Source organism: Mizuhopecten yessoensis, unplaced genomic scaffold, assembly GCF_002113885.1.
Source record: "Mizuhopecten yessoensis strain PY_sf001 unplaced genomic scaffold, ASM211388v2 scaffold1063, whole genome shotgun sequence".
Taxonomy (NCBI): domain Eukaryota; kingdom Metazoa; phylum Mollusca; class Bivalvia; order Pectinida; family Pectinidae; genus Mizuhopecten; species Mizuhopecten yessoensis.
In genome coordinates, this window is record NW_018403859.1 from 315968 (window position 1) to 331690 (window position 15723).

General features: G+C 37.4%; 1 protein-coding gene across 1 annotated transcript in view; it reads right to left on the minus strand.

Annotated features, from left to right (window-relative positions):
* Positions 1 to 9988: 9988 nt before the first annotated feature.
* LOC110456916 overlaps positions 9989 to 15723 on the minus strand; it is a 36015-nt gene continuing 30280 nt past the window's right edge. The window contains exons 19-22 of the mRNA XM_021507976.1: positions 12867 to 12983; positions 12224 to 12338; positions 11184 to 11277; positions 9989 to 10868 (exon numbers count right to left, since the gene is read on the minus strand). Coding sequence (XP_021363651.1) covers positions 10736 to 10868; positions 11184 to 11277; positions 12224 to 12338; positions 12867 to 12983 — 459 coding nt within the window. The 3' untranslated portion in view covers positions 9989 to 10735. The remainder of the gene's footprint in view (positions 10869 to 11183; positions 11278 to 12223; positions 12339 to 12866; positions 12984 to 15723) is intronic.

Consider the following 15723-nt stretch of genomic DNA (forward strand, 5'->3'; position numbering starts at 1 on the left):
CCTGTGCAAATACTGGTATTTTTTAGTTTGTAAATTAATACAGTGGATATGACGGTCAGAATTCCCCAAAACAAACTGGTTGAGTTGAAAGCAAAACTTTAATCCTTGTATAGTGTTCCCACAGACAGTTTTGTTGTTAAGAAAATGTTGCGGGGCATGTTTTGTTTGAATAAGAAATCAGACACTCGTCTACCAATCACACCAGATATCCTGGTTAAAATTCTTCACTTCCTCCGTGCAGGATGTTTTTCAGTCTAAGATACCAAACTTTTTTCAGCGATAATGTTAGGCTGTTGTACAATGATTCATTGCTGCAGTTGGGGTTACCCATTCTAAGACAGATCAAGAAGGTTTAGCAGGGATTTTCCTACAATAGAATTTGGGGCCGAATGACGGCCCCTTTCCCCTCGGAAAATCTTGCTAAAATTCCCAATTTGCCATTAAAAAAACTCCCAATCGGATGGCAATTTTTGAAGGATTTAAATATGTTCAGTGGGGAGAGGGAAGATTTAAAACATTTATGTCCGTAAGAAAGGAAACAATATATTTTAATCTCTTGAGAATTAAATTTCAAAAGTAATTTTTGTTGCATTGATGTTTTAAAACTTTGCTATTTTTGTCTCGCCAGTATTAGAAGGATATAGATAATGCACCCATGTCAACTATCTACGTACTGGTTATTTGATGGTTTGTGTATACTAATAATAAATAATAATTCGAGGTTCTTATAAAACGCTTTATCACAACCTAGTTGGTATGTCGTCTCAAAGCGGTTCACAAATTATTATCCGTGGTTATAGGGCCTTTGCAACCAGCAAATATCGTTTTCAACTCCCTGGGGACCATACAGCCTGTGAAGACATTTCGGCGCTCACAACTAGCATTCAACAATTATAGCACTGCCCAACAACGTAATCATTTACAGCTGTGTAGACTGGAACAAGCGGAATAAACTATCGTGCTCAAAGATACAACACAGTGCTGTGCTGTGACTCGAACCCGCAACCCTTCGGTCATGATCCTGACGTCCTACTACTATATTAACGTGCCTCCTAAGTATATTGAGTATACATAATGTAGTGGTATTTACAAATGATTCAGTATTAAAATGCATTTATGTGATGCTCATTGCTGATATGTAAAACAAGTAAATTCAAACACCATTGTACTTGTAATCCACATGTCTTTAATCAGTTTTGTGTTGTATCATGTAAAACTTTATATCTGTGTCTACCGTATGCTTCAATAGAATCGACAGATATATTTAAAAAAAAAATCAGTTGTGAAATAATGTCCGTGACTGATTGTTAGTCAATTACATAACAACGGGGTCTGTTTCGGTATCTTTGTGAAATAACGTCCGTGTTTGATTGGTACTCAGTTACACATTACAGCTGGGTATGTTTCGGTATCTTTGTGAAATAACGTCCGTGACTGATTGGTAATCAATTACATATTACAACGGGATCTGTTTCGGTATCTTTGTGAAATAACGTCTGTGACTGATTGGTAGTCAATTACATAACAACGGGATCTGTTTCGGTAACTTTCATAACTCATAAAGTGGCTTTATTTATCGCCCGGCAAACTCGATTAAATACAAACACTTATCTACAGAAACTTGTTATCCTTGATATGTTGCAAGGAAACATGTGTTAACAAAGCAACAGTACAAGGATGTAATAACGTGGTAGGAAAGGTTCTGTGAATAAATGTCACTGTCTTTTTTCATCATATTATTTATCACCAAGGTCAAATAAACACTTTATATTTATATTACTGTATTATTTGTTTTCATGAATGCATCTCACCAGATACACGTACAATGAACCTAGTTATGATTTTTTTAATACTTGTAGCACTCCAGTGTTTTATTTGTAAACGTCGAGAGCGCAAGAAATGAAACAATAACTTAACAGTACAACATTATTTTTTCATAGCTTCAATTCTGAGTATCGTAAATTGTTTGTGGATACAATGTTTTGCTTTTACGTTGGTCGGCAATACGAACAGAAATGTCGTACAACATATAGCGGTCATTACCGGTACAATACCGTAATAGTAAAGACAAATCATTACAACTGCTTTAGGTTTCATACACTTGTGGGTAACATGTGTGTGGACGTAAGTCGTCAATACGAAAAGAAATGTGTATAAGCTCTCCATTACATTAAGGTATGACTAATGTCGACTATTAACCATTGTGCTAACTTGTATTCATCTTAACATGTACTTAAACGCAGTTTTTTTTATTACATAAATGGTTAGGAGCCCAATTTTAAGAGATTGCTTGTTATTTGCGGAACCATTTACGGTAGTTTGTATTTTATTCTTGTTGTAAAAATGCGGAAATTGGCATGTCCAGTATGATGTCAAGTGTTTGGACTTCAGTTTAAATTTTCTAACTTGAATGCTAAGAAGACGAAAGCACACCATCAAATGATACCAAAACTTCAATAAACAATATTGTTTATGCTTTGCCTCATAATATAACCGTAATGTAGGGTTTCGGTTTTGTTCATGTGTTTTGACACTTTGACCCCTGACCTCAAAATGCTAGCGATGATCAACTAGCCGACGGTAGAGACCAATTGTATAGGTAGCTGCCGTCTTTTGACAGAACAATGATTTTCTGTCCATAGTAGTCAGCCACCAACACCGAATTGTCTTCTGTACAGTGCCCTACATGATGACCCCATAGCTTTAATGGTTCTGGTAACTTGGCTTCCTTCGCAATCCTTCCAGATAGATGTTTTGTCGATGAAAAAGAAGATATTCATAGACCAATCCGAGACGATGTCCACTCATCGTTATTTGAAATCATGTTGACGCTGCATCCTTTGATTTTAATTTGTGTTCTGCTTTCCCCACTGGTAGTAAATGTTTCTATACTATTTTGATCATATGAAGTTGTTCCAGGAAATTGTCCATCGACTGTTCTTGTCAGTAGTGGAGTGATACTTCCGCCTTTCAACTTTATGCTTTTTGCTTGTTTTTCATTCTTAAGTAATGTAATATACCCCCTTTCTTGAGAATGCAATGACGTCCTTGACGCATGCCACACCTGATAAACCGTATACTGGCGTACTCCACTCAACTGTCCCATTTGTGATAAAAAACAGTTATTTTATTGTTATCCATATCGCTCACCACAAAGGAGTTACTATTGACCAAAGCGACTGACGACACAGCAGGTTTACGAGAATCGGCGAGTGTCTCCAATGACAACTATCGGACAAGTTCGTAATTACTGACGGCAGTTAGGTCAGATGCACTTTGGTTTCCCCTCGGAGAACTAGACATATTTCCCTTCACACCGACTTAATTCAAATCGTTTTCATTCGTGGTTGTTGCCTGTTTAGCCTTGACTGCATTGGCTTGTTTGCTGGCTTCTTCCGTTGAATCAGATTTCTTGTTTTGTTCCTCTACCGTACTAGAATCCATTTTGAGTTCTACCTTTTTGATTACATTATTGTTAACTATGGCGCCCGTGGAGGTATCGGACTTTTTTTGGCCTCCTATTGTAGACTGTGGTTTCGTACTAATGTATTTTGCTTGTTGCAGTTTTTCTGTCCGCAATACCGATGCAGATGGATATTTGACAGTGCAGTTAACCAGTGTTGGTGTCTTTTGTTCGTGAGATTTACCGTGATAAAGCGCTGGTCGAATACGTGATCTAATCAGATGCCGCTACGATTGCACCTCCTTCACTGGTTAGATGAACATCAGTTCGTGTAAGTGTTGTGTTACAAATTGTATCTTTGAGAGAAGTTTGAAATTCTACAGTCAGTGTCTGTCTCTCTGTGTCATCAGACGGCCTATCAATGGTTGCCAAATATGATAACTTCCTCAGAAGTATATCTGCGATTGGCAATATGTGTAACGTATTTGCACCAGAAACGAGTGTTTCACATGTCTTCAGTGATGGTCCCAGTTTTTCCAAATAAGCATCCACGTCAGATTTATGTGTTGCCAGTTTCTGCTTTATATTTGTAAGTTCTAATGACGTCGTCTGGATTGCCTCTGTTCCATTTTTTTTGACCAGATGTTTTAGTTTGTCACAAAGACTTTGAATCTTTCTCGGAAGTTCCGCTCGATTTCTGTTGCTCTAGATTTCTTCAGAGCGTCGTGTTTTACAACAACCTCATGGTCCTTTTTGTGATAAACTAAACACTGTTCACAGACAGGATAATAACAGGAGTTGCAATAGTACTTTAGTTGTTTACAGGGATGTTCACTACAAGTCAGAAGACGTCCATATGCGTCCGTCGTCGTGCGTCGTGCGGGAAGTTTTAATATATCTTTATTACTTTTTTCCCCCAAAAAACCCGGAAACATGTTCAATAATATGTTGCAGGAAGGCTCCATAGTCAAAGGCAGACAAAAAATGTGAATGTTATGGCTCAAACCCCCAGGGGGCCTGAGGGGCAGTATCAGTGAATGCTATTACCCCTGTGTCGCCCATTCCCTCCCGGGGAGGAGGTCAAGTTTACTATAGTTATAGAGAGAAATAACACTTTTGGATATATTTTGTTATTTTCAGTAGGATATCATTCAAACTTTGTTGGATATATCATCATGTAATTCCAATTTTTTGAGTATGAAAAGAAAAACCCTGACGTACACCACAATGCCTGGAGTCAAAATGGCAACATGTTCATCAATTTTCTCCTCCAGGTCCAGATATGCTGGAATAAAATATTCTTCATGGATGGAAAGGTACCCAGGTGCTTCTTCAAATTTTTGAATATTATTACCCAAGGGTCACATATATTTTCCCCCAGGGTAGGGTAAATTAGAATACTATAGTTTATATAGAAAAATAATACTTTGGGGTCTATTTTGCTTATTTTCACTTGGATATAGTTAAAACTTGGTTTGGCATTATCATCATGTTTGATTCAATTTTATTGTATGAAAATTAGGACCCTGACTCACCGCTTGAGGCCGTAAGGCGCGAGCCGATATGTTAGAATCAACTCCTTATTTATGAACGGAAAAGTCCTAAAGGTCCTAAGGTGGTTTTGTATTTTTTTTTATGCATGTACATCACAACAACAAATAACAATTTTATTACATCCCACGTTACTTTCAATGCCCATGGGTCTCTTGCCTAATTGTCAATGCTACATTTAAGCGGCTTGTGTGTATAATGTTTTGGTTTTAACTTTTATAGACGATACTAAATTAGTTTAGAAACTAGAACAATTTGCCTCTTTTATCAGATGGCGCGGGTTTTTTTGCGTCGTCACGTATATGACGACTGCCAAAGTATTGCACTTATTACCGCAAAAACGGATACGTGGGAGAAAAAAAATTGGGTGGATTGATTGTAGAATGCCCGAGTCAACGCTCAACGATGCTGGCAAGATTTGGAATGTGGAAGATGACTCACATATGCGCCAGGTTATAAATACACACATAAGGTTCATTATATTGAATCAATAATAAACAAAACTTTCTAAAATAGCCAGACAAACTAATTGAATCGAACAAACAATGTCACGGAAGTATCTTTGTCCCGAGAACTTTTTCTCGGAACAGTGTTCGGGTACGAATGGGGACGACGTAGTACGGACAAGATTGATTTATCAGCAGAATTTGTAGGGGACTGTCACCAGCAGATCGTGTTCATAAATGGGACTCTGTTCCGTTTACTTTAAAATAAGTCGAACCTCGTTATCTCGAACTCTTTTAACTCGAAGATCCCGTTTACCTCGAAGAATCTCCGCTCCCGGCCAAATCTGTTCTTTATCTTAGTAAATAAAACTCTGATAATTCGAACCCGGAAAAGGCGAAAAACTCGGATACCTCGAAGTAAAATATTGGTTTCAATAGCGTCAATCCAACGTAGTATCCAAATTTCATTTTGTCACTTGTTAATTCTTTGATGCAAATAAAACGCAAAAGTACGACATTTCGCCATTCCGTGTTTATGAACATCTTTCGTAAGTAGACTAGCATGAAATCAGTAAAAATGAATTTACGATAAAGCTTAGGACTGTAAAGTTTACGGACTGGCAAAACCATGTTATTCATAATAAAGAAACAAAATGCATCAATGTTGATCAACAATAATCTGTACTTACTGCGAGTCCGTTTAATGATTTGTACACCTAAACAGACGACAGTGCAAACCGGAAAATTGGTCACAAAGCGTGGTCATGCATAAAAGAGTTCCACAGTTAAAATCACAACCTAGGACAGCTTTACGGGTTCATGTTTTTACTGGAGCCAGTATGGCTCTGAAAGTCGATCGAGAGATTTAAGAACAAAACGATAATTGCTGTTGATTACATCGAGTTGAGGAGTTTTCAGGTGTCATATTTGGCTTTAATGAATCAATGAGTCACATGTACGATATAATTTGTTTGTGTGTTTTCATTTACAGAATCAACTATGCGTACGCTCCATTACAGTGATTTGTTTTAGACTTGCACACTTTCATTTCCGCATTGTAAACTACGAGATCAGAGACAGCGGGATAGTTTGGTTTGAAATGTAACACTTCAGAAGTAAAACTTGACGGACTTACAAATACAAATGCAGACCTGGAAAGATTTGCCAATATCTATACTAGCCAAAAACAACATTTAATCACTAGGCCCGTCCATATTTAATAACGAATTCACAAAATGGTCCAACCGTTTTGATCGCGTTTAAAAACGAGAGTACGTTTTTCTGAAATAACTTACTCTATTTTTGTAAGCGTGTTCATTGTAAAATTACATAGCTGTATTTGGTATATTGATTACGTATATCATTTATCGATTGATTAAAAGCATTAACTATTAATAAAACCAACAACTGCTAGTGCTATGTCCCAACAGCAAATTTCATACCAAATCTATGAACCCGCATAACTCGAATACTCGGATAACTCGAAGTTTTCCCACGACCCCGTCGACTTCGAGATAACGAGGTTCGACTGTATGTTTATTTAGCAATGAACATGGTCTGAAAAGACACAAAGTAGTGGTAAATTGCACAATAATAATTAGCATGAATTACGTATAGAAACTAATCATAACATGCAATCCTCTAGTAACATTATACGGACCCGAAGTAGCTGAAAGCAGGTAAGTTGTTACTGCGAGCCTGCGTTCCTCTGTTATTGTACGGGGTCCCTGTCATTACTATATATGCTAACGACCCATCATGGATATCCTTTATATTTATCTGTGGTTTTTGTGTTACATATATGTAAACACAAACATTTCTGGCTTGTTTGTAAAGTATGTGTATTTTCGACCGACGATTTTTGTCTAACGGTACAGTTAACCATATACTTGTTTGAAATTACACGCTGTCGTAAATACATGTGTATATCCCACTGCTGTCCTTAATATTACGACGATAATTTGAAACGAAAATTCCTTATACTAAAAGGATCAGTTACTAACATTTTACACGTTTTAAATACAAACCTGAATACTCACAGTCCAGGATATCAACTTCCACATATCTTTTTCAACCTGTAACATTACTTCGTATGATCTATAATTGAACATACTTTTTATGTAAGTACTTAAATACTCATCTTTATCCCTATACTTATAATACTTATCAGAGCAGATGTATAATGTAGTGTAATTCGTTTTTTTCATACAGTATCTGTACAAAAATTAAAGTAGCAATCACTGTGCGTGTGCGTGTGTGGGTGGGTGGGTGTAGATGTGCGTGTGTGGGTGTGATGTGTTTCGTTTGTCTTTCAAAATAAAACGTGGTAGCCTTTGCTGGTAAATTTCTTAGTCTCTGAGGTTTGCAGTAACATTGATAGCCTCAATGATATCTTTTGAGTGAGTAGTACATGGCTCATAATATCCATTCTTTAATCATTGCTGAATCTGAAATTAAACTATGTACCTCTACATTTTAAAATTCATAAGATTAAGGGCTTTTACGCACCTGTTCTGCTGGTTTGATTCCTATGTTTTGGCCCCTAGCGTCTAAGAAGAACGAAACAGCTGTGTGATGTAGTGTAATTTCAGATATACTCATTATACCATAATATCATTATATCCGTTAAGATCTCTCTTAAAGATGTTATCACCTATGGGTTTGCGTTTGAGTGTTACGTTCATCTTATGACGTACATGTATGCACATTGTATTATCAAACGCAAACTTGGGCATTCTCCTATTTCCGACAGATGGTGAAGAGGTGAGAAGATACGATAGCAAAGGAAAAAGATGCGGAACGATTAGGTTCGAAACGCCCTTGCAGCCACTGACAGTATCTTGCAACGATGAATTAATAGTTGTATCAGACAAGCGGAGTTCTGAAGCTCTGATGTTTAACTACAATGGTGAAAAGCTGAGAAGTGTCCAACGGAACAAAGCTAACTGGCAGCTGGCCGATGCACACTGTTTACAGAAGGACAGGGTACTATTGGTGAATAAGCAGTCGAGCAAGGTAGTGATCCTCCAAGACGGAGAAAAATACCTTGGAGGATGGTCAACAGAACCAGAAATAACACGTCCTTTCTGTATTGACTACCATTCTGACGGCCTCTTGGTTATTGGCGGAGCTGGTGGAAATATTGCTGTGTATCAATTTCTGTGAAACAACGCAATTCACAGAAAAACATTTTGTTGAGCATCAAGCTCTACCATTGTAGGGGACACATGGTCTTATAAAGCAGATACAATGCATAAGGAAGATAAAGGCTTATTTCGATGACTAATTTCTCACTCAGCGTTTCGTAATCTATCCGTGTTTTTCTTTCATTTTTATGCATAGTTCATAGCAATAACAGATAGTTCCCCGTCTCAAACAATAGATGTATCCACACGCTTTTTTCTCCACATACAGTTATTTGCGGATGTAGTTTATTGATTGGTTGAGTGATTAATTGACTGATTAGGCTACACGTCCTTGTTCCGGTTATTACCAAGCCTATGACAAAACAGATATCGTTGGATTTTTACCCCTGAAACTTTTTAGGGATTTCGCTAGGAATAATAGAGTATTCAATATATCAATTTTATTTGAAATTTCTGTTCGCTCTGGCAACCCAAAGAGTATTTACTGTTTAGAAGAAATTCGTCAATACTATTAAATGCATATAGTCATTTTGACAAGAAAATGTGTTTGCATATCTGAAACTAAATCTAAGAGTATGGGAGGTAACTCTTCTTAGCTCGATTTAATTTGCAAACGATAAGGTACTGATAGTACCGTTTGATAAAGGTTTTCAGTTTCCTGTTTTTTATATTTAATGCTTAGCCTAGATTTGTGGCGATATATCTAGTGCGATCAGCGCGATGTTCATAGTAGCTTTTTATTTTGTTGTTAAAGCGAAAGAGTTTGTCCATTATTTAAAACAAAAAATAACAAGGGAGAAAACACTTGTTGTCTCGTACTTGATTTATGTATGTATATTATAATTAATTTTCCCCCGCTTTGCTCAGTAACAACATTTTTCCGGCGCATTTTTTCAATTACATTTGCAAGTCGCAGGATCTTTCAGTTATTTACTTTTACCCACAGATATTTATATTGTCCGTGGGGATTTTTCAGGAGAAACTTTTGTGTTTTTGTTTGTTTTCATTTTCATTGATTCGTTATCCAACCCCTGATATGTGTTAGATGCTAATAGTTTTAAGACCCTGATACTATCAGAGATATATTGTTTATTTACACTTGAATACATACATTATTATATTCCTAATGACACGTCCACGCACTAACATGTTAACGTTACAGCACACTCGGAAGGCTTGAGGTGGTGGATAACTAACATACACGTACATATGCATATACATATATACTCGTACACATGCTTAATATTATATACGTGAAAGCCTTTTTTTCATTTCAAAAATTGGTAATACATATAGGATGTGTGTTTTATAAATCTAAACACTGCTTTAGAGAGAGGACTTGTATTGGCAATGCCTAATGTCTTAATCCAATTGACTCCTTTTTTTGTTAATAAAACATGCTGAAATTGAATAAAGAAAACAATCCGTAATTCAGTCAAGATTTTAATTCTTTTTTGAAGTATCATGTGTATCTTGCTTTTTTGTTGGATATATGAATACAAGTGCTTGGTGGTCCCTGCTTGAACCACAAACAAAATGCCTCCTTCATTGTCCAGCAGACATGTACATCAGCAGCGGGAATGGCAATTTCATCGTTTATTCAATCTTTTAATTTTCCATGAAAATACAATCGACATTTGTTTTTAATATTCATTATACTTCTACATATTTACACCGTCTAGACTTTCATCGAAAATACCTAATTTATCAACATTTGTACAAACTACGTCGAACAATTAATAAACATACATAACATTTTAAAATCACACAATCACATACTATATTTGTAAAAACATATATGCGTATATATAATTCCGCATTTCACTGAACGAAGATTCAAGAAAAAATAATGGTGGAGCAGACAGGTTTCATTGAGGTCACTTCGTGGAAGTTGTCCATCCCCGTGGTCTTACGATCTAGTACATTTAATTGTAGCAGCAGTCAGACTCTGTAATGACTATGTTGAGTGGACGTAGACCGTCCATGTGGTCACCTACGGGTGTTGCAGTTATCTGTTCCTGATTGCCACTTTTTTTGAGGAACATCAGTCAACATAAGCAGTAGCTAGGTTTAGTCGTAGTAGTAGTCAGAACCGCGATGTGTGGTTCTTTAGTGGAATACCAGAGGTGAGGTCATCAGTCCACGTGGTCACTACGTGACGTAGAGGTAGAGGTCATCAGTCCCCGTGGTCACTGCGTGGCATAATAATAGTAGTCGCCCTGGCTCGAACTGAAGGTGCTGCTGATTTCCTGAACGATGGCGGAAAACTTCGGCCGTGACGACTGGTTATCCTGCCAGCATTTCTTCATTAACTCATAGTGCCTGTGTAAGACATATGTACACCCTAACATTATCAACAGAGTTATGTCCCCTTATAATGTTATGTATGCTATATGGTTTTGTTAGATTGAACAACTTTACATAAATAAATACAAGGGGGGAATGTCGTAAGAAGAGGGTTATAATAAGTAGTTCTCTTTGTGTATGTTAAAAACTAAAGACAGACTAGTTTTATTCATATTTAGAATATAAGAAAGGATAAACAATATCTTCATTCAACATGAAATGCTCTTGACTTTTGTCTATATAACATCGCAAATTATATAAGTTACCCGATACTTAACACGAATAACTTACATGTCAGCACAATATTCAGGACGGCTCATACGGTACCCATTGGTAACCTTGTTGGCCACGTCCATACTCCGTATCCCGGGATACGGTGTGTCACCTGTCAGGGCAAATGTCATTATAGTATATTCCACATGCATATAAACCCTAAATCGTTCATGGAAGATTATTTAAATGGAACTTTCGCACATACATTCTCAATTGGTCATTACTTTGGGAAAGGATTATAACAAGAACGATACAACAATCCGGTTCTATAAATTATAAACCAAATATCTATGTCTCATGGTAAAAATTAATAACTCGTTGAGCACAAAAATCGTGATATCCTGTTATCGACAAAATTCTAGCTGTTTTACTAACAAACTAAGAAAAAAAGCAGCTATCACGGGCCTTTGTTCATTAACGAGTCTAAACGGTTTGCATAAACCAAACGGTAAACAATACGGTTATAGTGGTGCCCAGTGTTCCTGTTGGCAGAATCCATACAATTTCCACATGTTAATTCCCTGCTAGTACCAAAGTGAATAGTTTTCATTTGATAATTGTATACTTCTCCCTACCCATGCGAGTTCAAGATCACATATTTGGTTAAAATGTTAACAAGATTTAATGGTAGGGATGTTCTCAAACCTCCCAGATTAAAAATATTTGTTATTAAGTATTTTTACTACACAGACTGGATATATCCCATAGGATATATTTTTACCTACTTAATATACATTTTTAATCTGATATATTGGTTTTAATCCTATCGAAGTATTTTCGAGATTGACATCCTTACATATATCTATCCATCATGAATATTTCCTACTTGGACTATACATACAAAGACAGATATACCCTACTAAACTTATTTGCTCTTCTTCATTCTTTGTATCATCTACATTAACGTCAATATTCTACCCGAACTGAATATCACATTTTTGATATTTTCAAGCATTCATAGATGGTATTGGTATCGACAATGGTTATATTTTCCACACAAATGTTTTCTCCGTGACAAACAACGCTGAACATTTTCTGCATAGCCTTAATTGACCTACCTAAACTGAATATTTCCCATATGACGATTCCATATGACCACACATCACTCTGCATTGTAGCGTCCTTCAATGACGTCATACATTCTGGAGCCATCCACTTGATTGGTACTTTTTCCTTCAATAAAATAAAGTATAGGGAGTTTTATCTATAGCTCAATTAAACATAGATGTATCATACAGATTGTTTTCAGAAGAAGAACGACTTTGTGTACAGGTGGTGTCGTTTAGCGCTAATATATTTACTAGTATATAAATAAAACAAAACACGAATACTAGCTAGTATAATGGGGCTCTTCAGGCGATTTAAATTTATTTGTGACGTCATAAACGGAGTACACATACTTAAGACGTCAAAAATAATGACGTCATAAACAAAGTACATATAATGCGGACGTCTAGAAATTGCGACGTCTTAAAAAGATTACATGAATGAACTTGCATCAAATACGTCAATGAAATATACGGAAAAAGAAACGGAGCATATTACAAATGCTCAAATGAATACATTGTTCAAGGCACAATACTTAGTTCATCCGAACATATTAAACATACGGAATTTGTAAATTCAAAAATATAAGAGCTGGTCGAAATTTCTCGCGTTCAAGCTATACTTTATGTATTCTAGTATATATATAGCACTTACCTTGCCAGTGTCAGCATCTTGTTGCTCAGTTTCCTTCGTAGGTCCAAATCCCGCAACTTTCGCTTCCAGTGACGACGTCAATAAAATATTCCTGGCAGCAAGATGGCGATGAATAATCTAGAAATAATAATATGCATCATCCATATACTACTTGTTACGTGCGAAATCTACTAGACACCTGAATACTCCATGAATTCGGGTTGTCAGAGCGGGAATGCTCAAGAAAAAAATGAGACGACTTACAAATTACTTTTTCGGTCATTAACCTGAACGACTTTCCATTATTAAAGGTACTTCGCGTGAGAAAATAATCCCTCAACAAATCATTATCAGATCAGGAAGAAAATGTTGTGAGGAAAACAAGACCTTTTAAATTGTAAATATGTAAATAGAGAGGCTAATAACAAGCAAATTAAGAACAATCTCCATATTTTATTGTTCATGGCAATCCTCCGCTTAAAACGTAATTGATTATATCGGATCTCGACAATCAGAAATATGTCGGCTGGAAGATATAGACTTAAATGCCCACTCTTTATGAGTGGCAATAATATATGGAATTAATTTATTGATGATAAATGGTTTATCTTTTTTTTTTTTCAGTTTAGTCCAGTATGGGACCCTCACACCCAAACAAATATTGACAAGTTGGAAATGGTCCAGCGAAGGGTAGCGCGCTATGTGCTCAATAAGCACAGGTACAACCATCGTGTGTCAGAAATGTTGGACCACCTAAAGCTGCGCCCTCTAGCAGATAGACGTAGAGATGCTCGTCTGACCATGCTTCATGACATTGTAAACCAGAAAGTCGCTATCGTAAAATCAGACAGATTAATCCCTACAGTTAGAAAATCCCGAACAAACCACCAGTTTTCGTATCAAATTCCCCACTCAAAATCCCAGACCAGAAAGGCATCATTCTTCCCTCGAACTATACCCGAGTGGAATAAACTCCCACCTGACATTATTTCGAGCCCCACAACGGAATTATTCAAATCAGCCCTCTACCGTCACCTTTCAAACGCAAATTAGACCATCTCGTATCTTTTAAAAACACTCTCTTTCCATGTTTCACTCATCGTCTGACATTTTATCTTCAAATTGTTGAAGTTGGTCAGTACCGTTTAGAAGTAGAAGTAGTCTGGAAAACAGTTTTCTCATAGCGCGCACGTTGGATAAAATCTCAAGTCTTCCTGCGGTTGACTTGCAATATGTTCCACCTGCTCGCGAAGAGTTAATTGTTCTCACGACAAACACTGATCTGCAATGTGTAACTTAAAAAAAGCATCCATTAACAAATTTAATTGACATTTCACAAGAAATGCAGAAATCCCTAACAAACGATTTGTTAGCTGTTTAAACATGTCTTAGTTCTTAGTATATTTTATCCATGATGTGACACAGACGAAAACACTATACAATGTACTTTGATCTGTTTATAATCAATTTTGGTATAAAGAGTTAACCCTACATTATCTATATTACTATAAACTATAGTAGCTATACTATACTGAACAAAAAAAAACCCGCACAAAGTCGCATTTTGTTGGCATTTTGATTTCGCCATTGACTCAGATGCCACGCTTAACGCAAATTCAGAGGGTAGAGCAATTGCGATGTTGATGGATGGTCATAGCTAAACTGCTGTCGCACGGCAGTTTGGTGTTGGCCCGTGTACAAGTAACCGTCTCTGTACACGTTTCCGTGCTACTGGGTTAGTTTCCGATCGTCCCAGGAGCGGTCGTCCGCGTGTAACGACCGCACGACAAGACAGGGCGATTCGATTATCGCACTTGCGCAAAAGATTCAAGACTGCTGTAGAGACTGCGTCGCATACCTTAGGTACTCATGGCAGACCCATTAGTCCTCAAACTGCCAGAAACCGCTTGCCTGTCGAGAGAATCATTGCGCGCCGACCTTATGTCGGGCCACCTCTGACACCACGGAGGCGGCAAGTGCGTCTTGAATGGATGCGCAGACATGGCCCGAATAGGTTTGGGATGCGTCGATGGAGGCGTGTGATGTTCACCGACGAGTCTAGATTATGTCTGTATCGCTCAGACGGAAACAAAGGGTATATCGCAGACGCGGTGAGCGTTTCGCCGACGAATGCGTGGTTGAACGCGATAGATTCGGTAGGGCTTCTGTAGTGGTTTGGAGAGGCATCTTCCATGGAGTAAAATCCCCCTTAGTGGTCCTGGATCAAAACCTCAATGCCGTTCGATACAAAGACCAGATCCTCCAACCACATGTCCTTCAACTTCTCAGACGTCATAACCTAATTTTCCAACAAGACAATGCTTGACCGCATGTTGCCAAAGTCTGTCGTGATTTTCTCACGGCAAACAACGTTCAGTCTCTGAAATGGCCCCCATATAGCCCCGACATGTCTCCCATTGAGCATCTGTGGGATTAGCTGGACAGGCGTATTAGGAAACGTCAAAATCCCTAACTAACCGCGCCCAGTTGATTCGCTGCATTAACACAAGAATGGAACAACATTCCCTTAAGGCGAATAAATGTTCTCATGAATTCAATGCATAGGAGAATCCGTGCAGGGATTCGTGCAAAAGGTGCCCAAACCAGGTACTGAAGTGTCATTTTGTTTTTGGCGGGTATCCAACTTTGGGTAACTACTGATGACACGAGTGACGTCACACAGACTTTTCTTCTACAGTATTGTAAAGAGTAGACTTGTCCCTTCATATTGATATAAAATTGTGTACAATTTTCTCAATAAAATATCAAAGGCTATTGATTGCATAATTTGATTGTGCGTTTTTATGCAGTAAAAAGGCTAAGAATGTTGTTTTTATCTCTGTGTATTCATGGTATCAATATTCGCTGACCCCCCCCC